The sequence below is a fragment of the Cebus imitator genome, unplaced genomic scaffold, assembly GCF_001604975.1.
Source record: "Cebus imitator isolate Cc_AM_T3 unplaced genomic scaffold, Cebus_imitator-1.0 Scaffold20, whole genome shotgun sequence".
Lineage (NCBI taxonomy): Eukaryota > Metazoa > Chordata > Mammalia > Primates > Cebidae > Cebus > Cebus imitator.
Genome location: NW_016107335.1, coordinates 7,122,602 through 7,146,815, shown reverse-complemented (window position 1 = coordinate 7,146,815; position 24,214 = coordinate 7,122,602). Strand labels below are relative to the sequence as shown.

The window sequence follows — 24,214 nt, the reverse complement described above, 5'->3', positions numbered from 1 at the left end:
ACACACATGAACATATGTACCTGCACACACAAACACACATGCACACACACACGTGTGCACACATAACCCTTCTGCACTTAAGCAGCACATGTAGCAGCTTGTTGCTCGTGGGTCCTGAGGCTCCTCCAACCCACCGGGGCTGCTGTGGGAGGCCCGCACCCCAGAGCCTCCGGCCAGGACGCACGCAGCCTTCCCTGACGCATCACAGGCACACGGACGCATTTGGAGCCCCTGGGGTGAGAGCTGGGTGACATCCCTGGCAAGGGCCAGGCAACGGGAATCAAGCCACCAAACTTAAGAGCCTCATGGAATGCTAATGGCTATGGACAGCGGGGCCGCAGGCTTGAGTGATGTCACCTCAGTTTGCACAGTTGGGCTGGGACCAGAGCTCAGCCTTCCTGGCTCCCGTGAGCTCGGGGCATGGGTACGGCCACAGAATCAGGGTGCCCGGTCCACATGGTGCACCTCCTGTGATTCTCACACCACGGACTCGAGAGAGGGAGGCAGTGGCGCAGTCACAGAAGAAGGGCTCCGTGAACGAAAGGACATGTCTGACAAAGGGACACGCTTGCAGCCCAGCCCTGTGATGGCTACGGGGTCCATACTCCAGAGCTGGAGCTGGGGGAAGCCCACACACAGCACCTTCCACACACACCTCACACACACAACTTTACACGCACAGCACCTTCCACACACACCTCACACACACAACTTTACACGCACAGCACCTTCCACACACACCTCACACACACAACTTTACACGCACAGCACCTTCCACACACACCTCACACACACAACTTTACACGCACAGCACCTTCCACACACACCTCACACACACAACTTTACACGCACAGCACCTTCCACACACACCTCACACACACAACTTTACACGCACAGCACCTTCCACACACACCTCACACACACAACTTTATACACACAGCACCTTCCACACACACCTCACACACTTTACACACACAGCACCTTCCACACACACCTCACACACAACTTTACACACACAGCACCTTCCGCACACACCTCACACACAACTTTACACACACAGCACCTTCCACACACACCTCACACACAACTTTACACACACAGCACCTTCCACACACACCTCACACACTTTACACACACAGCACCTTCCACACACACCTCACACACAACTTTACACACACAGCACCCTCCACACACACCTCACACACACACAACTTTATACACACAGCACCTTCCACACACACACTGCTCCACACATGCCACTTTACACACACGGTACCTTCCACACACAGTGCTTCACACACCACTGCTCCACACACACCACTTTACATACACACCACCTTACACACGCACACTGCTTTACACACACTGCTTTAGACACACTTCACATACACACAGCACCTTCCACACACACCACTTTAAACACACACCGCTCCACACTTTACACACACCACTTCACACACACACTTCTCATGCACCACCTTACACAACACACTACCTTACACACCGCTTCACACAACACACCACCTCACGCACACTGCTTTACACACACCACCTTACACACACCACCTTACACACACACACTGCTTCACACACACCACTTTATACAACACGCCACCTTACACACTGCTTTACATACATACCACCTTACATGCACACCACCTTATACACATACTGTTTTACACACACAGCACTTCACACACACCACCTTACACACCTAGTGCTTTACACACACACCACTTCACACACACACCACCTTACACACATACTGCTTTACACGCACATCTTACACACACCACCTTACACACACACCACCCTCAACACACCCACTTAACACACAGCCCACCCTCAACATGCACACACTTTACACACACAGGACCTTACACATACATCACCTTGCACAAACACCATGTCACACACACACTACTTTACACACACCACCTTACACACACACAATCCTCCACACACACCACCCTCCACACGCACACACCACCCTCCACACGCACACACCACCCTCCACACACACACCACCCTCCACACACACACCACCCTCCACACGCACACACCACCCTCCACACACACACTCACCACCCTCCACACGCACACACCACCCTCCACACACACACACACACCACCCTCCACACACACACACCACCCTCCACACACACACACCACTACAGACATTGGGACGTTTTTGCCAAGCAGAGAGGCCGAGGGCAGGCAGGCATGGGCTGTGCTGTAGGAGAAAAGTGGGTGGGTGGGGGCGGGCAGAAGGCATTGGGGCGGATGGGTCCAGAGCCACACCTGTTCCTGACCATATGGACCTCACAGATAAGTTGTGTCCTTGCCGCGGCCAAAGCTGAGCTCCATGATGCTATGCACACTTTGTCTCCATTTCCCAAAGGATGCTGGCAATGCAGTTACATAAAATACCTTAAAACAGGGAAAAACAGCGCCAACAGGAAGATAAAGGAAGGTGGTCCCGGAGTGAGGGTAACACACACATCCTGGAGGTCCTACACTCTGGCCAGACACAGGCCACACATTCTGTCCTTGGGGTTTCTCCAACAAATGAAGAAAGGTGATTTCTTAAAACTTACAACATACTCGGCCGGGCGCGGTGGCTCAAGCCTGTAATCCCAACACTTTGCGAGGCTGAGGTGGGCAGATTATGAGGTCAGGAGATCGAGACCATCCTGGCCAACATGCTGAAAACCTATCTCTACTAAAAATACAAAAATTAGGTGGCGGGTGCCTGTAGTCCTAGCTCCTCAGGAGGCTAAGGCAGGAGAATCGCTTGAACCCACGAGGCAGAGGTTGCAGCGAGCCAAGATCGCACCACTGCACTCTAGCCTGGGTGACAGAGCAAGACTCCATCTCAAAAATAAAAAAAAAAACAACTAACACTCTCAAGTTTGCTACGTGGCAAGCTCTTTACAGGATGTCATTTGATTCTCATGACCATATGCTATTTCACAAACAAAACAACTTCGGTTCAGGGCCATCAGGGGGCCTGTCCAAGGTCACACAGCCAGTGAGAGGTGTGGCAGGAGGGAAGCCAGGTCCCCAAAGTTCTGGCTCTACCTGTGGCGATGTTCTCAAGGCCTGCCTGCCGAGGAAGCAAGCCACAGGTGCCACATGGGGGTGGCCCCGAGGCAGGCCCCTGGGGAGGCTGGCAGCTCTGGGGAAGGTATTTTGCCTTCTTTGTTGCCCCAGATTAGGATGTGGAGCGGGATGAAAAGACAGCTTGCAGGGAAGGGCACGGATTTCGGCCATGCCGGGTTCACGCACTGGCCTTGGCGTGGCCCTCAGGCAAACGACTCATTCTATCAGAGCCTCCATTTCTCCAACTGTAAAAACCGGGTGAACACTAGGAGCAGGCAGAGTTGCTGATGAGTTAAGTGGCAAAATATGTGGAAGACCTGAGTGTGGCACCCACACGGAATATAACTCAGTGAATGCCCACATCCGAAAAACAAGACCAGCCACGCACACGGTCACAGCGTCCCCACCGGAGGGCGGTCGCCTGTGCCACGTCAGCCACCGTGGCCGCTACAGGGAAGAGAACCGGATGGCAAGGCAGGTGTTTCAAGCCTGGTGGAACCCAGCTCTAAAGAGACAAGACAAAGGAGAAGGCACGGGGACAGAAGGCAGAGGACAACAAGAAGGGCAGAGAGAAAACGGACCGGATGAGGAGGAAAGAAACAGAAGATGGCAAAAAGAAGAGCCGCCGGACGGCAGCCCAGTCTACTGCTTTCAACTTTGTGTAAAAGGTGGTATCTTTCAGGGCTCCAGAGACACTAACCAGTGTAATTTTTGCAAGCAACTTTAAAACAAACAAAAAAAGTCTTAAGATCCGCCTATTTTCAATTAGGCAAGAGCTGATCACCGCTGTTAAAAAAAAAAAAAAAAAGTACGCAGCAGGTGTGAGAGATCAGAGCCGGAAAAGGTCAGTGCTTTTTGCTGGGTGACACTCAGGACCTTTCTGCTCCTGCCAGCTCCCAGCTGCCGGACCACTGAGACCCGCAGAACTCTGCGCAAATGAGGAATGAGGCTGATGCCCAGGTCCACCTGTGCGGGGCAGCTGTGCCCAAGGAGGACCCATCGGCAACTACAAGTACCAAAAAAAAACCCTTCGGATAAATCATCTCTTGTCAGCCTATAAAAATGGTTGGAAATCAACACCCCACTCCTCTCCACGCATCTTCTCGGGTTGCACGCTGCCTTCGGCACCATCTGTCTGCTCAGCACAGCAGTTGTGTGTGGGCTTGGGCGCCAGACGGCTCCGGCTCGATGCCCGGCCACACCACCCCTGCCAGTGGCCCCTGCTGTGCAGGTTTTCCCATCTGTAGGATGGGGACAGTAGCAGCTCCAGCAGACGGCTGTGTGGGATGAAGTCAGCTGCCACCCACACGCGCTGGGGGCCTGCTGGCTGGGGACACCCGCTCCCTCTGTGGCCACTGTTGCCTTCCTCTCCCTTCAGGTTGGACCTGAAAAGTCATCTGAACCAGGTGCCACCTCGCTGGAGCATCAGAAGACGGGCTTACAATCTCTCCTACCTTCGATACACCCCCGAACGGTGATTTCCTATCTAGGAAGGAATGGGACACAGGAGACAAAGAATTGTAGGTTTTACTCCTTTGGCTGCTCCCTAAGGGGTACAGGGTGCTGGGCGCGCCTCCCCCACCTCCCTTTGGGATTGAAGCGCTTTCCTCCGCTGCAGGTGGTGCTGTGGCCCCTCGGCTGCTAGCCCCTTGTGGGGACTGCTCAGGCTGGAGGAGCCTCCTTCCCAAGGCCCCAGCCTCTTCCACAGACAGCTGCATCCACAGATAATTGTCCCCAGCCCCTGCTGCTACCCAGCAAAGCTCGGAGGGTGGGCTGAGGCCTGGCTGAGACTGCAGGACAGCCCGGCCTCTCCTGCACCACGCCTGCCCCTCGCCTCCCCCACCTCCTCTCCCTAGGGACTGATCCCAAGCTCTGCCAGCCTCAGCCACACTGGTCCCAACCCAGCTCACTCAAGAGCCCAACCTGTGCCGCTTGGTGGGAAGGCGACTGAAGCTACTGGCTTCTTGGAGCTTGGAGTCCTATGAAGATTATTTTTGACTTTTGTTTGTGTATACCCTGTGCCATTTTCAGTATCCGGGTGTCATAAAGATAGGTGTCAGGGACTGGACTCGGCGAGCCTCAGTGGATATTTAAATACGCATATCTCCCGTACCCCATTCCCCTCCCCATTCACCTGCCCCCCACACACCCACCCCTGCTCTACAGGAAGAGAGAGGAGATTCACAGGGAAAGAGAAGGCCTGCTTCATCAATGGTCCTGGACTACAGCCAAGCCTGACACCATCGCCACTGGAAGAAGGGGTGACGTCATCATTCACTTCAGCCATTTCTAGGCTTCCTGTGGAAAGGTTTCCAGTGGTGAGATGGATTTGGTTTGAGCCTCCAATCCAAAGGCACTTTGCTGGCAGCTAGGAGGTATTCAGCAAGTGCCTACTATGCAGAATCCATGGTGTGGAGCACTTGTGGGGACCATAAAGACGAACCGAGCACAAATTCTGCCCCCGGGAGTCTTGATGGAGCTGACAGGTGCCCTGGCCTCGCCTTGCCCCTTCGAGGCCCCTCTTCCTGCCCCGTGCAAAGCTGTCACCAACATCAGGTCCAGCCCCCTTCCTGGCCTCAGTGACTCAAGGGGAGTTTTCAGAAACTTCTCAGATCAAGGAAAGCTCAGAGAATACAGTGTCTCCTGAGGAGGAGCCAGGTGTCTCTTGAGTCTGTCACATAACAGATTCAGGAAAAATAGCTTGCTGGGGCCTCCATCAAAGAGCAGATACCACATCTGTGCGCATCGTCCTGTGACACCCAGGGAATGTACTTCAAGGGTGCTGCAGCGCTGTGGCACCAGGGAACACTCCCTCAGGGAATGGTGTCAGATGGGATGTCAGATGGGGCGGGGCAAGACCCACAAGCCAGTCCCTGCTGCACTTGGCAGGGAAGGCAGCAGCAAGACCGTCCCACCATCTCCGTGAGACCTGCGGGCGGACAGCGTGGGATGCCACTGCCAGCCCCACTGAAAGGAATGATCCTCTAAAGAAACAAAGGTGCTGGGCAGGAATCATGGTCTTCAGAGAGAGGGCAGCACCCGGCACAGCTCTGCGTATTCGCTGAGACACAGCTAAGGACACACGCTTAAGGGCTGTGGGATGAGCGAAGGGGGAAGGGCTTCCCCATGGCGAGGGCTCAGAGAGCAGAGGTGAGTGGTCGGGCGGCACCTGCCTGAGGCTCTGTGCCCGGGCCCAGCTGGGTCTGCTACCAGCCACAGCCCACAGTGCCAGAGCTGTCCCTTGGCGCCATCAGAAGCTGAGCGGCCTTGGATACCTTTAGCTCCCATTCTGCTCTTGCTAGCCGCTCGCCGCCGTCCTCTTTTGTCCCAGGTGAGAGCTGCTGGTTAAGACACTGCGGATGTCATCCCTGTCCAGGGCCAAACAGTTGAATGATCTGAAGAACAGCCGTCCCCAACTCTCATTTAGATGGAAGTCCTCTTGGGGTAACAGCTGGAAATCTAAGGCTACGGGACTCACCCGAGTCCACGCCACTGGGGGGACGCAGGGCTGCAGGAAGGGAGCCCTTCTTCTGACAGTCCAGGATTCCCTCTCTGCCACCTGCAGGTGGGACTGTGGGTTGGGCTGGGCTGGGCTGACGGAGGTGGCCGGGCACCTGAGCTTTGACAGGTATCACAGAATCCTGGAATGCTGGACCCGGAGGGGACCTTCCAGTCACTAACGGGGCTCCATCTGCCTATCGGACGCTTTCATCCACCTTCCATTAAGCACAGTAACCAGCAGCTGTGATGTGGCCAGCCAGGGCAACATACCCAGCCACTGTCCCCACTCTGGCCTCCGTGGAGCCCCTCCTGCAGGAGGTGGGGCAGAAAGAGGGCATCAGGACAGGCCCACGGAGGGGCAAGACCACAGGCTGGGCACGCTTTGCACCATGCTTTGTGGCAGAGAGAACCAGAAGGTCTTGCAAACCCCTTGCTCCTCCAGCACCACACATGGCCACCTGCATCTCTTCTTCACTCGTCTTTCCCCACCCCCTCCACCCTGGCGTCCACGCCTGTACCAGCGGACAATCAGACACAAGCACTGATGGAAGCCGTGATTTGTCTGAAAATTTTCTCTTCGAGATTTGTGGCTCTCATAAGATTGGTAAACAGTGGATTCACTCGAACTGCTCTAGATTGGATCGTAGAGTGAACTAAGCATTTCCATTCTCAAAGACGGTCCACGTTTTTTCCCTTTCCTCCTCTGTTCGCTCGGCTTCTGTGTCTCCTCACCATCATCATATTGTCAACATTCAGGCTGGCTGTGTGAGAGGTGGCTTCCTCAGGCTGGGGACATGACAAAGTGTAGACGCACGCCATCCTTAAAGGGGCCTATAACTTAACTAAGGAGACAGGCTGGACGCATCGAAAGAAAAATCGTGAGGTTTTATTATGAGAAAGGGAAGCGGTGCAGTGGATGCCGTGGTGTGCCTCCTGGATCCCCAGGCTCAGGGAGCACTGGAGGTCCACAGGTGCAGGGAGCACTGGTAGGTCCCCGGGCGCAGAGGGCACTGGTAGGTCCCCGGGCGCAGGGGGCACTGGTAGGTCCGCAGGCACAAGGGGCACTGGTAGGTCCCGGGGCACAGGGGGCACTGGTAGGTCCCCGGGCGCAGGGGGCACTGGTAGGTCCGCAGGCACAGGGGGCACTGGTAGGTCCGCAGGCACAAGGGGCACTGGTAGGTCCCTGGGCACTGGGGGCACTGGTAGATCCCGGGGTGCTGGGGGCACTGCTAGGTCCCCGGGTGCATAGGGCACTGCTAGGTCCCCGGGTACTGGGGGCTCTGGTAGGTCCCCAGGTGCAGGGGTTGCTGGTAGATCCCCAGATGCTGGGGGTGCTGGTAGATCCCCAGATGCTGGGGGCGCTGGTAGATCCTTGAGTACCGGGAGCACTGGTAGATCCCCAGGTACAGGAGCACTGGTAGCCGCTGGTACTCAGCTGAGTTCCTGGCCAAGACTTGCCCCCACCAGACGGGATCTGCCCCACCCAAGTTCACATCCCCTTCCCAGGGACACTGTGGGAGCCCTTTGCCTCAATCTGGGACAACTCAGAAGGGCCATTCCAGCTCCAGAATGCTCCACGGGGCACTTGAGGCCTTCGGTGCGAATGCTTCACGGCCCTTCCCCTCTGATCGGTGTAGCTTGCTTCCCTCTCCCACCACTGAGGGGCCAAAGCTAGAGGCACAGACTCAGCAGCTGAGCAGAACCTTCAGGTGAAGGTGACAACAGGTGGCGGAGGGCAGACCATAATGAACAAGGAATAGAACCAAACACAGGCAAGTGTGGCGGCTCACCCTGCAGTCCCAGCACTTTGGAGGCCAAGGCAGGAGGATTGCTTGAGCCCAGGAGTTTAACAGTAGCCTGGGCAAGATGATGAAACCCTTTCTCGATGAAAAATAAAAAACTTAGCCGGGCATGGTGGCACCTGTGGTCCCGGCTACTCGGCAGGTTGAAAGAGGAGGATCACTTGAGCTTGCGAGTTCCAGGCAGCAGTGATCGCACCGCCGCACTCCAGCCTGGGCTACAGAGCAAGACCCTGTCTCAAAAAAAAAAAAAAGGAACCAAGAACCAAATATGTCCGCCTGCCTTCATGCTGTATTTTATCACAGTAGTAAACTCTGCCTGCATGTGGAGCCTACAGAACTCCACTCTGAGCCGTTCCTGAGACCTGATGTTGCCACATCTGGAGGAGAGGAGAGGAGGGAGGTGACAGAGTGGGGTCTGGAGCCCACAGGCCCTGTCTGGAAATGGCACTAAACAGGCACTGCTGCGAACCGGCTTCTGACCTCCAGCCTGAAGAGCAGGCATGTCTGGCAGAGAGCCACAGGGCTGGCAGGTGGCGCTGCTGGCTCCTGGAAGCTCTTCCCTGACCGTAGCTGCTGGCCGGCCAGGGGGGTTCCTTTCCTTCCAACACGCCTCCAGTGCAAAAGCCCAGGTCAACCTTGCTTCGCCACTGGCCAGCCATTCGACTTCACAGGTCGCTCAATCTCCTGAGGCTGCCTCCTCCTTATACAGCGGTCCAGGGAGCAGCTTCCCGTTTCTCTTCTCCCAGGGGCTATCACGTGTCCTCTGCGCCACTTCCACGCCTGGTGGGCACCCTGCCACTCTATCAGGGAGGTCACCTGGCTCAGTTCCTTCCCTAGACTAGGTGGTATCGCTGCCCACCATTTCCCTCTCGCTGAAAATATTCTATTACCTGTGCCCCATGGTCACGTCAGAAATCTCAAAATACACCTGACATGCAAAGCAAAGTGACAACAAGACAAGTGACCTCTCTGTTCTCCTGGCACTGGTGGCTCCCCGGGGGCCAAATATCTCTCGGACACTCACCCATCTTCAGTGGTGCAAACGGGTGGGCTCGGACGACACTCCCAAAAGCTCAGCTTTGGAAGGACCCAGTCCCCGTCACTGCTCTGCACGCCCCTCACCCACAGCCCCTCAAAGGCCACTTGTCCCCAGGACAAAGCAGTTTCCACACAGCCGTGGTGCCTCAGCCAAACAGAGACTTAGGCTCCAGCCCTCTTTTTCAAAGTCTATATATGTATATTACATATTATACATATTACATAAGGGATAAGTTTTAAATAGACTATGATTAGATAATTTATATAGTATTAACTATGTAATATATAAATGTATTGTATATGTAAACAGATCCGGACAGGTTAAGTGACTGGTTCACCTCAAATCCTGCCGGCCCCCGTGATCGTGACCTTGCAATGTGACCTTGCTTCCCATCCACAGGCAGAGCCTGTCCTCCGTCCCTGGAGTCTGAGCCATGTGACTTGCCATGGCCGAGGGGTCTGAGGAGCCCCTGTGCTCCAGGCTAGCCCTCCTGCTGCTGTCTGGACTGCCTGCTGGACACACAGCCCAGTCGTCCCCAGGGCTGGGCCGGCATGGATCTAACTAGGTGATGGGCAGACGTGCAGGCGAGGCTGTCCTGGACCCCAGCTGCTGGCTGACCCCAGAGACTGGCTGAGCCAGCCCCAATCACAAGAACTTCCCAGCTGACCAAAAGAACGGTGAGAAAGAATCAATTCTGTCGTCTTCAGTCCCCATGTTTTTGGTGTTTGGGCAGCAGCAGACACAAACTGAAAGGGTGACGGCATGCCCCAGCCTAAGCCTTCTGAGGGGAGAGAGGGGCCCACGTGAGTCACAGTGAGACCCCTGACCCTGGCACAGGCTGCAGTCAGTACTGGATAACTCAGTGAGAAGAAGCCCCTAGATATGTGGCAGGGGCGCCAGCCAGGTTTTCCGGATTCTGGGTTAGTGTTTGTTCTACTACCATTATTTAAGAAGCAAAAACAAAAAAACAAAGGGCTGGGCGCAGTGGCTCACGCCTGTAATCCCAGCACTTTGGGAGGCCAAGGCGGGTGGATCACGAGGTCAGGAGTTCAAGACGAGCCTGGCCAATATGGTGAAACCCCATCTCTACTAAAAATACTAAAATTAGCTGGCCATGGTGGCAGGCACCTGTAATCCCAGCTACTCAGGAGGCTGAGGCAGGAGAATCGCTTGAACCCACGAGGCAGAGGTTGCAGTGAGCTGAGATCACACCACTGCACTTCAGTCTGGGCGACAGAGGGAGACTCTGTCTAAAAACAAAACAAAACAAAAAGCTGAGAAAGAAGAACCAGAGAATGGGACCCATGAACGTGGAGAAGGCAGGTTATTTATTTTTGAGATAAGAAGCGTAAAGAATAACCTTCAATGACCTTCATCCAGAAAGGGGCCGAGTAAAGCATGTGGAGACCTGACTCAGGGCAAACCGTGGGGAGGCAGCAGGTGCCGTCCTCTCTGGGCCGACCGTCCAGCCTCGGCCTGACTGTCCAGCCTCGCCCCCTACCCCTGGGAGGACTTGACCGCTCGTGGGGCCTCTGGGCCACAGCCAAGCAGAGATACCAGAAACCCAGCAAGACACCCAGAGGCTTTTCTCAGCAGGTCGGGCTAGAATGGTTGTGAACCTCACACTGTCTTTTCTAACAATACTAATATTTCACAGATTATTTTAGAGATAAAGAGAGGCAGCTTATATGAAACCACACATCTTTCATATAAGCTCCCAGAGCCTCCAGGAGGGTCCTTCCCAGCCTCTTCCACCTCCAGCGGCCCGTATTCCACGGCTTGAGGCAACGGCTCCACGATCTCTGCCTCCGCCCTCACCCGCCTTCCTGCCTGCGCCCCTGGACGCAGTTTCCCTCTTCTTAGAAGGACTCCAGGCACCGTGAACTGACAGGGGCACGCTGTCACCCTTTCAGTTCACGTCTGCTGCTGCCCAAACACCAAAAACATAGGGACTGAAGGCGACTGAATTGATTCCTTCTCACCGTTCCTATATGTAATATGTATAATAACTGGCACCTAACAAGCACTCCAGCAATAGTAGCTCAATCTGATGACAACCGAGCCACCCCAGACGGTATCTGATAATCAAGCATAGCGATCAGTCTTCAGCACCGTGAATGCAACTCCCCATCAAGTGTATCTAGGTTGCATGGAGGAATAAGGTTCCCTGGGGTGCTTATTACAAAATATGCTGCAGATGAGGATGGGGCCCAGGTGCGGTTTGCTTCAAGCCCCCACCCCATGGCGGCTGGCGCGGCCGAGGTGGTGAGCAGGGTGGAGCTGGGGAGCTGGTTTCCACATCAGCCTGATAGACAAATGGCTGTGTGGGGCCGGCCTGCCTGCCCGTCTTCTGGAAGTGGAGCAGGTGACTGAGCTGTCTGTCCTCCCACCCCCAGTCCCCGCACACACCTCTGCACCCGTGGCCCCAGGAGGCTGAGTCTTGGGCTACACAGGAGGGAAGAGCAGGCAAAGAGGAGGTGCTCTGGACAGGGGAGCAGGCCGGGTGGGCCCCAGAGCTGCCACACAGCCTCCGTCCGTCACGTCGGTTTCCTCACAGCCCCTCCACACTAGAATTTCCAGCAGGGGAGGAGGGGACACAAGGAAAGACCCAGACCCTGGAAGGATGCAGTTGAAGCGCAGTGGGCAGTGGGACGCTGGGACACCCCCTGGGGCCTTGGCTCTCGCCACCCCTCACCGCAGTACCTGCCCCGAAGCTCTGTCGACGGAGGCTGCAGCCACCTGTACTTTGAAGGCCGTGCCCTGTTGGATTCGGTTCCTGGGCGGCCATAACGCAGCACCACACGCCGGGGCTTAAAACAGAACGATTCTCTCACTGCTCTAGAGGCCAGATGTCTGAAATCAAGTGAGGGCCACTGTCCCTCCGCAGCCTCCGGGAGGGTCCTTCCCGGCCTCTTCCACCTCCAGCGGCCCATATTCCACGGCTCAAGGCAGCAGCTCCGCAACCTCTGCCTCCACCCGCACACGCCTGCGCCTCAGGACGCAGTTTCCCTCTTCTTAGAAGGACTCTAGGCACAGCGGACGAGGGCCCATCCTAACGGCCTCATCCTAAATTATATCTTAATCCCATCTGCAAAGACCCCATTCCAAATAAGGTCCCATTCACAGGCACGGGGTGCAGGGGGTGTGGGGCTTCAACCTTTCTTTTGGAGAATCCGGTTCCATGGCACTGTTCACCTTTGTGTCCTGGACACCCAGCCCAATCCCTGGAAAGTACCCAGAAATGAGCTGACTGGTTTCTGTCCCAGCACTAACCCTGCATAAATACTGTTCTTAGCAATGGCTCTCTTTATTCACAAGGTGAGGATTTGCATCCTATTCTCTCCAATGCTCCCCTCATCCTGTGGTATCCTTCCTCTTCCCCTCCCTGGCACAGTGGAGGTCGCTGCAGAGCTCACCCCCACCCCCACAATGAGCTCCCCCAGAAGAAGGTGGGCAGAGCTGTAGGTACCCCCTCCAGGACTGGGCCTCTGGCTCATGAAAAAGACGCTGGAGCCTGGGGTTACAGAGCAAATTGGTCTTTGTCGAACATTCATCAGCAACTTCACTGCCAGGTCAGAGTATATCAAAACACAGAGGCCCTGGCAGGCGCCCCAAAGCCTGGTGATATCCGATTGGTCTGTGACCAGCCAGGGGTTGGCAGAGAAGGCTTCCTGTCAACAGGAAGTAAAGGATGGGGATTAAATTATTTTCAAAGTAGGTAGTGGAAGAAAGAGATGAGTGAGATTCCAATTAACCATTCCAAGGCTGGACGAAAATACAGTTCCACCAACACACCTTCCACCGGGGAGGCTCAGCCCCTTAGTTACCAACCCGGTCCTCTGGTCTCAGCGCATGAGCCGTGCAGTGGGTAACAGTGGGGGCTTCTAAGAGCTCCCTGTGGTTAAGCCCAAGGGCCACAGCTTGACTCTCAGGTGGCTCCTCTGCTCATCTCAGATCAAGTCACGGTTAATGAACCAAGTAAACTCACAACTCCGTTTCAACGTTGCAGCTCAGCATCCAATGGCCTTTGTTTATTCGACATTTTAAAAGACGTTGACAGAACTGTGGGGTTATCAAGATGGGTAGTTCACTGTCTTGAAAGGCAATGGGAGACAGCTGGTGTTTCATTGGTGATTGTGTTCACTGGTCCCATTTGGACCGAAGAGAGGACGGAGGGAGGAGAATGGGAGAGCCAGATTCTCACCCGCTCCAGTCAGTGTCTGTAGCTCTGCTTAATAACTTAGTGGCCCCATAAATGTAAAAAGGTGCCTAGAAACAGAAAGATACAGGCCAGAAGCTGACTATACCAAAATCAGCTCTTCTAGGAAAACAGGGAAAGCAAAAGAAAATAAACAGCCAAGAAGCAGGAATATTTAAGAGCACATGTATCTGCCTGAAGGTTTTAGAAGATACAAACCGATTTACAAATTACGTAAGTGAAGTCTGAGTAGATGAAGAGGCATTGGCAAATAAAAAGCGCTTCCAAATGATTTCTTTCGCCAATCTAATGTTTAGCACAGTCAAAACTGCTAACCCCCAGTGCAGACTAGTAAGAGCATCCTGCTAGGTTTTATCAGGGCAGGGTGGTTCAAAGAAAACAAGCAGGAAAAGGCACCAGTAATGCACTGAGAACCCTCACACGCTTGTGACGTGTGAAAAGACGCAGTATTGATTGAACCCACTGACTCTGCTGGGCTGCTGCTTCTGTTGATGTGAATTCAGCGTGATCCAGGATTTAACTCTTCGTGTTCATCAGCAGGCTGTTCCTCTGCAGTATGTAGAGCCTTGTTTATACAAGAATCCTGGAACCCTCCACAAAATGGTACCAGGACCAAGCACCAATAGGGCGGGGTGGCGGGGGGTGGGGGCTGAATGAGAGCAGAGATGCACATTTCACCTCCACCGTAAGTAACGCTGTAATCTACCCTGTCATGATGAGCAGGCGTTTTCTCAACTGGGCATTTGTGAAGTAGGGATGAGAGGACAAGGCAGCTCCAGGGTGACCCCGCAAGTCACTGAGCATGTGACTCTGCAGGGCCATGGGTCTGTGCAGGCTCTGCTCTGTCCCCCATGTGAGCTGCTCACAGACATCCCCACAGCAGGCACTGTTCCCCCATGTGAGCTGCCCCTCAGACATCCCTGCACCCTCTGTGTGGCAGAGTCTTCGAGGAAGTGATCATGCATCACTGTCTAGCTGCCCGTTCCCTCCAGGACCAGCGCGGGGCTGTGCTCAAGCAGCATTCAGCTGATGTGCTGTGCCCCACTGCGGGGGCCGCCTGCTGAGCAGCCCTCTCTCACCCAGCGTGCTACAGAGCGGCAACCAAGCTTCGTCAAAAACCCTGAGCCACAGGCCAGTCTGAGGACTCCACTGCCGAGAAGCTTGACTACCGCAGGTCCCCACAGCATACGCTGGACCCTACTGGAGCTACAGCACGGCATCTAAGATGCACTGAGCCACTGAACGGCTGAGTCAAGAAACCTTGCAGTGTGGCCTAACGGGCAGGCTCACATGGGCCACTCTGACTACAGGCTGATTTGGGCATTCATCTTTATTTGGAAGACAGAAATATCTTGCCTTTGTAGAAGAGTCAGAAGTCAAGGGTATCTCTTCTCAGTGACAGCTGAAAAGGTGCAGATGACAGGTGACTAGATAGATAGACAGATAGACAGACAGACAGACAGACAGACAGACAGATGGAGGAATAACTCATGGGGGCAGAAGAAATGGATTAGTATTACACCAGGGAAGCCGTTAATTAGCCCAATTGTTTTTCAGCCCCAGTAGGTACAAGAATCACTGGAGAACTTAAGAAAAATGCAAACTCATGGGTCCCACCCTCAGACATTCTGCTTCAGTAAGTCTGGGCTCAGAAGCGGGACTTTATATTCTAAACAAACACTGTGTGCTTCTACTTAAGCTAGTCCAGGAACCAGGCTTTGCAAAACATTGCCCCAAACCCTAATCCAGCAAATCTTGCTCAGGATGGTACAGACTGACGGAGGTCACGGCCAAAGTCAAAGCCGACACCTCCACTGTGCCACACAGGCTGCCCCTTCCCTTTGCTGAGGCTTCCAACCACAGTGTCTCAGTGGTGTGAGGGCAGGAAGCCCTGTCGTGGCTGGATCCTCCAGCCCGGGGCAGGGCATGGCTCCCCTTCCCACCTCATCCTGGAGTTCCTGAGCAGGCTCATCCAGCCAGACAGAGGCTACGGGGCAGGAGCTGGGTGCAGAGGTCCCAGGCCATCACTGGCACGGAGGGTGCATTGCCTTCTTGGAGCATGGGGCTTCGCTCGAGGCCATGCAGCAAGGGAGGCACAGCGGGCTACAGGCCCACCCAAGCCCAGTCTCATCTCTGCAAACGTGTGACTGCCCAGCTCCCCTGGCTCTGTTTTTAGTTTGTCTCCAGAGACTGTGCAGGATTTCAGGAGCACCTCTCCCAGAGGGCCAGCCCTAACCCTAACCCTAACCCTAACCCTAACCCGACCTGCACATTCTGACAGCAATGCCCTACTCAGCAGCAACCATCTCAACTTCTCTGGCCTGCCTCAGTGTCCCCAAAGCCTCCTACCTCGGGTCCATTTCTCTGACGCCCTCCCTCCCCGTGGGCCTTCTGCTCTGTCATTGGCTTGAAACCGTTCCAGAGACGCATGACGTCCCGGCCAGCCTTGATGAAAGCACGTCTATGAGGTCCATGGACTTCATCATTAACAGGGAGGCTGCTTTTTCTTAGAGCGGCAGAAGGGAGGAACATGCTTGCTACCACGTCTCAGCAGACCACACACCACAACACTCCTGGCAAAGTGCTTCCTAAAACTATTCCCATCACCCTCATGATCAGCCAGGCCTTACGAGAGGCATGCGTCTCAGGGCAGGGATCTAAGGCAGATGCCAACGGGCCAGGACTCTGACCTCTACGGCCCTTTGCTAAGGCCGACGTGGCCTCAGGGTGGAATCTGCCCTCAGTCTTTCCCCTTCCTCTCCATTGCATCCTACCCCCTCCTCCTGTAAGACCCTGTGGCTGTGCCCATAAAGGTGACCCAAAATGCCTAAGAAAGGCGGAAACCCAGCAAGGCCGCATCTTCCTTAAGTCCAAGGGCCACGTTCCCTTCCCTGGACGCAGCCATCGGCCGAATTCCGTTGATAAACTACTTAGGAGTTCTAGGTCTCCACCACCGGCCACTACCCACTGGCCCTAGGATGTCCCCTGAAACGGATTCCTCCTTCCTGATGCCCCAAGGCCTAGAGGGGCTGTTGACAGGAAGGGGGCAGTGGTGACATTCAAGATCATCAGAGCCCGAGAGAGGAGATTTGCAATAATTGCCTCTAACACCCCAGGCCACAGTTCTGTTTATGATACGGGGTGGAGGCAGAGGTCCCCAAAGCGACTCAATCCAAGTCAATGAAGAGACAAGCTGCTTGGACACTAGGGGCCCCAGGAGGCCACCAAATGACCCCAGTCACAGGACAGCCAGGGTCACAGGGTCTTTCAGGAGTTACTGCTCAGAATCCAAGATGTCCTTGGCAATGGCAGTCCCTGGACACCACAGTCCTCTGAGGCTGGGGTGAGGATGCAAATGTGATTCCCCATGGACGTGCTGCCCTCTGCTGAGAAACACCCGGGCCACAACCGGGCTCAGCATTTCCCCCAGGAACTGCCCCTTATCCCAAATACCTCCACATCAGTTCCTGCCAACTCAATCCCTTGCTGTCAAGCAGGCTGGCCTTCTCACACCCCATGTCTGCCCTTCTGCATTCTCTCGTCACAAGTACAGTTCAGGCTCTCAGACCCTTACCCCGGGCTTTTGCCAAAGCGCCTAAGCTGGTTTCCTTGTGACCAGCCCTCTTCCTGCCACTCTGCACACTTTTCCAGGCTGATTCCCACAGAGTTGTTTTCATCACCTTTCATGGCTTTTTAGTTGACGTCCCCCACCCCCCAGAAAAGACAATCAGACAGGAACTTAGGTTCAGGAGTTTATCCCAGGGAGTGCGGGCAAGGGGATGGGGAAACTGAGGCAGGAACTGACCAGAAGAGCCAGGAAGGTACATGAATGAGTGGGCTACACTGTGGATCCCCACCCTGCTAGGGATGCCCTGAGGCACGCTGCAGAAACCAGGTCAGAATATCCCACCGAGCAGCGGGGCGGCTGGGTCAACGGCCACCAACTACACCCCTCCTGGATTGAAGGCAGCCGTCAGGGCATAATCCCAGCACTTCCAGGGTGCCTGCACTAGGCTGAGCAAGCTGCCATGGTCCAAGAGGATTCCTTCAGGTGGGACGGGAGACACGAATGAGAGGCTGTCCACCAAGGCAGCAGGTGAGAGCGGGCTGGGCCCAGGGCACAGGGCCAGGCCATCTACAGCGTCCACCGCAGCCTGCTCATGCCTTCGGGAGGGGGTCCTCACTCCTTCAAGGTAGAATTGCCAGATCAAATGCAGGACACCTTCATTCATCCAGGATTTCAACAATGGATATTTCTTAGTCTAACCCAAATATCACATGGCACATACCTATGTTAAAAAATGATTCATTGTCTATCTGAAATCCAGATTTAACTAGGCATTTTGTATTTTTAGTTACTACAGCTGGCAGCCCTACCTCCAGGTCCTGGCTGAGCCAGTCTCAAACCATTTCCTACGACCCTGGTTCTCAAACCCTTTCTCCAAGAGGCGCAGCTCTTCACCTGAAAGCAGCCATCCCCTCCAGCCTGATTCTGTGGGGTGCTCCTGCTGGTTCCTTAATGGAAGTATCACCCCCACTTCTCCTTCGTGACTCCCACCTGCCATCTCTGGGCGTAAAGTGTCTCTGAACACATCAGTCCCCCGTCATCACTCCTGATGCCTCTAGAAGTGATCTGCACTGGTCATCGCATATGACTGATCGTTTGCTAGCCTGTGTCTGAAAGCTTCATTTTGCCAGCGAGGTTATAACCACCACCTAGCTTTGCACAACGATCAACAGGTAATGACCATTTGGCAGATGAGGGGGCCTCCGTGGTCCCCCTAGCAACTGCAGGTCCCTTGAGGACCTGGGCCCATCTCCCCCAGACCTCACCCTAACCAGAGCCTGGACACGTGGTCACCCTCGGCCACTGTGGAATAACTGAATGACTACTTTTTCGGAGGCCTGGCTCATGTGAAGAAGTGATGAAAAGCTGCCAAAGTCACCGCTGGCAGTAAGAAGCGCGGTCCGAGGACCCCAGCTATCGCGTGGTTTCTCAGCACTCACACCCTGGCCTCACAGTCCTGTTTCTCCTTCTGGATTTTGTCTCACAGGACTGCTGGCACCACTCCACGGGCACCACACATCATTCACACCCTGCATGTGGAACCAGCCTCACCACGAGGCTGCCACACAAAACGGCCCGACCACTGGACAGTGGCATGTCCTTCTTACTCTCTCTATTTTTTAAAAAACCTAGGTGCTTGATGTATATGTATTAGCGATACATATATATGACACTTTACATTTGACAAGAGTTTTCCAGGGACAGGTGTAATGGCTCACGCCTGTAATCCCGGCACTTTGGGAGCCTAGCCCATGTGGACCAGCTTGGGCAACATGGTAAAACCTCACCTCTGCAAAATAAAATAAAATAAAATAAAATAAAATAAAAATAAATAAATAAAGTAGTCGGGTGTGGTGGCACACGCCTGTAGTCCCAGCTACTCAAGAGGCTGAGATGGGAGGATCACTTGAGCCTGGGGAGGTTGGGCCGCTGTGGGCTGTGATCACACCACTGCACTCCAGCCTGGGGAACACAGTGAGACCCTGTCTCAAAAAAAAAGTTTTCCCAGGAATCATTTTATTTCAATATCCCTATAAAGCAGGAAAAACTGGTGTTATTTCCTGCATTTGACAAATGGGAGAAACACTGGTTACAGGGTTACCTGTGTGGTCACTGTTTTAAGAGGTTTCTAGCAGCAATACCTAACGTTTAATTCGGAAACATGGTTCTAAATGTCTTACATGAGAGATGTAAGCAAGAATGTTTCATTTTCAAATAGAACACTTATTCCTGCATAATCGGGTCACCACCGTGGCAGCCACACAGCAGCCAAGGGTCCAAGTTCCCTGCCTGGAGCTTCCCAGCCAGGAAGGGCTGGCCCAGGGCCGGTGTGGGGCTACTTGGCATCAGGTGTCTGGAGCTCCCGCCCCTGGACTCCACCTTCCTCATCCAAGCGTTGGGCCGGAGTTTACACAGGAAGACCTTAGGGGGGCGTCCAAAAGATGGGCTGCTCCGCAAACACGGGGCAGTGCCCCCTGGGATTCACAGTGGGAAGCGAGTGGCCATTCCAGCTGCGTCTGATGCGGTCAGGAAGGATTAGTTTTAATGGCTGGTATAGACAGCCCACGCAGTGGGCACTCCCACCATGCCCCGGAGAGCAAAATAACTTTCTCCACGGAGCCCTCTGCTGTGTGTGTGTGTGTGTGTGTGTGTGTGTGTAATAACTTTCTCCACGGAGCCCTCTGCTGTGTGTGTGTGTGTGTGTGTGTGTGTGTGTGTACACAAACATTTACTTGGTTGGCTGAGGCGGAGGGTGTGACCCAGTGGGTCGCCGCACCTCCTACCACCCGACCCCTCTACAGCGAGGCGAGGACCAGCGGCCGCGGACTACCGGGGCGCCGTCCAAAGGGAGGAAGCCCGACCCGGCCCGCTGCCCCCCTGGCTGGACAAAGCGAAGCCACAGACAGATCCCAGTCGCCAATGTCCTCCCAGGCAGCCGGCGCGGTCGGGGCTGAAGTTCAACGAAGTCTGCACGGGTTCGGGATCTCTGATCCCCGAAATACCACGGAGACCCAAAGTACACTCCCGGGGCGGGGGAAGGGTACAGCTGCAGAAGAGCCCCTCGCCCCAGGCCCAGAAACACCCCGAGGGAAACTGGGGTGGAGGGGGTGCATTAGAAGGCGCAGTTACATGGCTCCCCCATCCCCCGTCCCGCTGCTTTCCCCACCCACAACCCCTCCCCTCCCCTCCCCTCCCTCCGTCTCCGGCAGCCGCTCGCGGGCTCCACCTCCCCGAAGCGCAGTCCACACCGTCTCTTTTCAGCAAAACAACACAACGCACCGCCCCCCGCACCCGCACCCGGCTGGATCCCGGGCTACGCCCAGCCACCCACCAGCCACTCCTGGCCCGGGAGCGCGCCTGGCACCCCCTCGAGTCTGCAGCCGCCCAGCCACCGACCAGCCACCGCCCCAGGCGGGGCTCCAGCCCGGGCTGCACGCGGGCGGAGAATGAGATCGAGCCCCGGCTCCGCCGGCCCACCTCGGGCCCTGTCCCTCCACCCTTTCCCCAGCCGCCTCAAGTGACAAGAGGGGCACGCGCGGCGCGCGCGGGGCGTCCGGCGTTAACCGCTTCGGCGCCAGGACCGGAGCAACGGGAGGGCTGGGGAGCCGGGGACCGGGTGCTGGGACTCACCGGAATGTGCACGCGCAGCGAACGCCTCTTCTGGCTGGCATTTTTCTTGCCGCCGCTCCCGCCGGGACTGGAAACATCTTTTTTCTTCTTGGTGTCCATAACCGCGCTTCCCATAACTCTAACCACAAGTTGATTCTGGGTAACTCCTCGGAGGTTCGGTCTCCTCCTTCCCTCCCCCGGCCGCTGCCGTCGGACTGGAGCCCTGCGCTCTGTCACAGCCCTTCCACCCTGAAGCCACCTCGTGGGGACTTCCGCGGGGAGGGAGGGTGAGCAGGGAACTCGCGCCGCCGTCGCGGGAGCGCCGAGTTCAAGCGTCCCTCCCTACGGAACCGTCGCAGGAAGAGTCAGTCAAAGCCCGTCCGGGTTCTGGTGTCTCGCCGAGTTACGCGCGGCTGAGGTCTCCCGCTGGGTGACAAAGTTTTCTTCCTTTTTCAAATCGAAGAAACATTTTCCACCCTCTCGGCTCCTCCCACAGATTCCAGAGTTAATCGGAAAGGCAGGTGCAATTAAAACCAGCAATTTGGAAAACAACCCTCCTATGCCTGTGCCCAAGTGGGGAATCTGGAGCCGGTGAGACCGTTCGTGCATAAATCTAATCCTTGGCCGCAGAATAAACCAGCCCGGAGCCTGCAGCTGGGTCCGTCCTCCTTTCTGGGCGAGAGGGAGGGCGGCGGGGGAAGAGGAGGTGCAAGGCGAGCCCTCTGCGCAATTGGGCTACGGGCGGCCGCTGGCAGCAGAAGTTCTGGCGGCGGCGAGCTCGGTTCTGCGCGCCGGAGGGGGAGCCCGGAGCCCCGCGGGCCCAGGAGGGCAGGGCGCCCACTCCTTGCCTCTCCCCGCGCCGCGGCCCCGGGGGACCGCGAGGGGACAGTGAGGGGCCGGGCCTGGCACCGACGCAGGCTCCGGGAGCTCCGGCGGCGGGAGGCGGCGCGCGTTGAACAGGAAGTGCGCGGCGTGCAGCGCCACCGTCCCACTCCCGCCGCCCCACGCCGCCCCGGGTCCCCTGCGGCCGCCGCGGCTCGGGACTCGCTCCGAGCTAGTTTCGGATCCATCCCGCCTCCCTGCACCTCGGTGTGGGCCCGACGCCCCCGAAACACGCCCCCGCCCCTCCCCGCCGCGCCGCAGACACCGCAGCGGGGAAGCCCACGGTCTCCCGGTGCTGAGTGGAGCAGCACGTGCTTCGCGAAACACCGCAGTCCCTGGGTCCCGCCGCCCCCGGCGCGTGCGCTCGAACCCGCCAGGAGAGCGGTGCGTGGCGCTGGGTGCGATTAGGGTCTCGCCACCCCCACCCCAACCCACCCGCCTATTTTCAGGTTCAGCAAGGTTTGCGCAGTGGATCCGCGGTAAGTGCGTGTCCCCACGCCGCGGGAAACGCGGGGCTCCTGAGACTGCAGAAAGAATTGGGGGAAGGAGAGGGCTCGAAGACCAGGGCGAGGGTTCCCCGCCCTGCCCAGGGCCTTTGGAGCCGCGGGTGGGCATCCAGCACCGCCCGCTGTCCAAGGGCCCTAGAGGGGTTGGGGTTGGGGGAGGGGGCCGGTGTGTCCCCACCCCCAGATGCGCCCAGGATCGCTCGACCTCGGCTCCCAGGTGGAAAGTAGGGCGAGTGCTGGCTTGGGGGTCGCTTCCCCTCCTGCTCTAGTTTCTGAGGTTGTGATGACCCCAAAGGTTATTGGCGCTTCCAGAATGCTGACGTCAGCTCAGCCGCTCTGGGTAATCACTAATGCAGGGAGGCCACCCGCAGAAATATCGCGACAGGGGTCGCTTTGGGGTCACCATTTACTCCTTTTGAGGTGGTGCTTTCGCAGGAGTCCCTCTTCAGAGGAGGCATGATCAGCCCACCCTAGCGACCATCCCTCAAGAAGCGAGCGTGCGGCCCCGGGGGAGAAGCACCCTTCCTTTCGGCCGCTTGCTGGGTAGCTTCTCCATCCCGAGTTCCTGCAGCTTGCACAAAACCCTTACAGCTTGGGCGGTTCCCTGGCTCACAGGGGTCGGTTTATATTCTTTCTCCTTCTCCCCTGCTCTCTGGTCCAGAATGAAACCAGCTGGAAGATCCCCAGTCCAGAGACAGAGCCTGACAGGGGCAGATATTCAGGGAGGACCCTGTGTGGGTTCAGCAACCAAGCAGCCATCCTGGTGCCCCACAGGTGTGGGACAAAGCAGCCATCCTGGCACCCCACAGGTGGGAGACGTCTTGGCTGGCTTCTTGCTAGAGGATTTTTTTTTTTTTTTTTTTTGAGATGGAATCTCCCTCTGTGGCCCAGGCTGGAGTGCAGTGGCACAATCTCGGCTCACTGTAACCTCCTCCTCCCGGATTCAAGCGATTCTCCTGCCCCAGCCTCCCAAGTAGCTGGGATTACAGGCCACCACGCCTGGCTAATTTTTGTATTTTTAGTAGAGATAGGGTTTCACCATGCTGGTCAGGCTGGTCTTGAACTCCTGACCTCAGGTGATCTGCCCACCTCGGCCTCCCAAAGTGCTGGGATTACAGGCGTAAGCCTAGAGGATTTTGAGATACCCAGCAAGACTGTATTTTTCCACTGAATGCTCAAGATATTGGGTAGAAGTAGAAAAGGGGAGAGGGGTAATATTTAGCCTCCATCCCCACTAAAAATTACTCCCAGTTGTCATTTGTGTCATCTCTTTAGCTAACAGTTTTAATCCTTGTCAAAACTGATAATTTGCCAGGGTGCATAAGCCACCCCATTTGATGAGAACTGGTTTGAAAGGAAAATGGGGCCATCAGAAGGAAGCCAGTTGATGGAACGAGAAGTCTGGGAAGAGCCCCTGGCAGGGACCTCACTCCACCGGGTGACCTAGAAGGAGAAAGCAGCGATGGTGCTTCTCATTCAAAATGTTTTCTTTATGGACAGTTTTTAGCAATTGTTATAATGTGTACTTGTGTTGATTGATCTGTATAAATATGTAAAATCACTCAAATAAATTTGTTCTCTGAGTTAATTTTGTTGGAACGAAGACTTTAGTGCCTCCCGAATTAAAACATTTACTGTATTGCCTGCATTTTAAGAGCTCACTCCTTTTTTGGGGTCCTTGTGATATTACGAGGTATAAATATTGGGTTTTGTCAGGGTTCCTGGCTCAGCATTCCCATTGCCCTCATCACAATCTTTTGTTATAATGTTGGGGTGCTTTCGGCCTCAGAAGCAGCCCCAGGAAACAATCTCTCCTCTGACCTTCCCCCTGCCCGCCTTCACCACCTCACCAGCCCAAGGCAGGACTCTAATTCCCTCCCAACTTTCTGATTGTGGAACTTAAGGGCCTCTATTCAGAAGGGGTCCTGCCCCATTCCTGGGAGGAGGAGATACTGCACAGAGAGTTGGAGAACAATTGGAATAGAC

The 24,214-nt window shown here is 55.6% G+C and overlaps 1 protein-coding gene across 3 annotated transcripts in view; it reads right to left on the bottom strand.

Moving 5' to 3' along the window:
* Positions 1-21,373, bottom strand: part of PRKAG2 (protein kinase AMP-activated non-catalytic subunit gamma 2) — a 330,166-nt gene extending 308,793 nt beyond the window's left edge. For 2 of the 3 annotated variants that reach the window (XM_037735550.1, XM_017520093.2), the window contains exon 1: positions 20,862-21,373. In XM_037735550.1, the coding sequence (XP_037591478.1) occupies positions 20,862-20,975 (114 nt within the window). In that variant the 5' untranslated portion in view covers positions 20,976-21,373. The remainder of the gene's footprint in view (positions 1-20,861) is intronic. The other variant, XM_017520087.2, reaches the window with a different exon arrangement.
* Between the last annotated feature and the right edge of the window lie 2,841 nt (positions 21,374-24,214).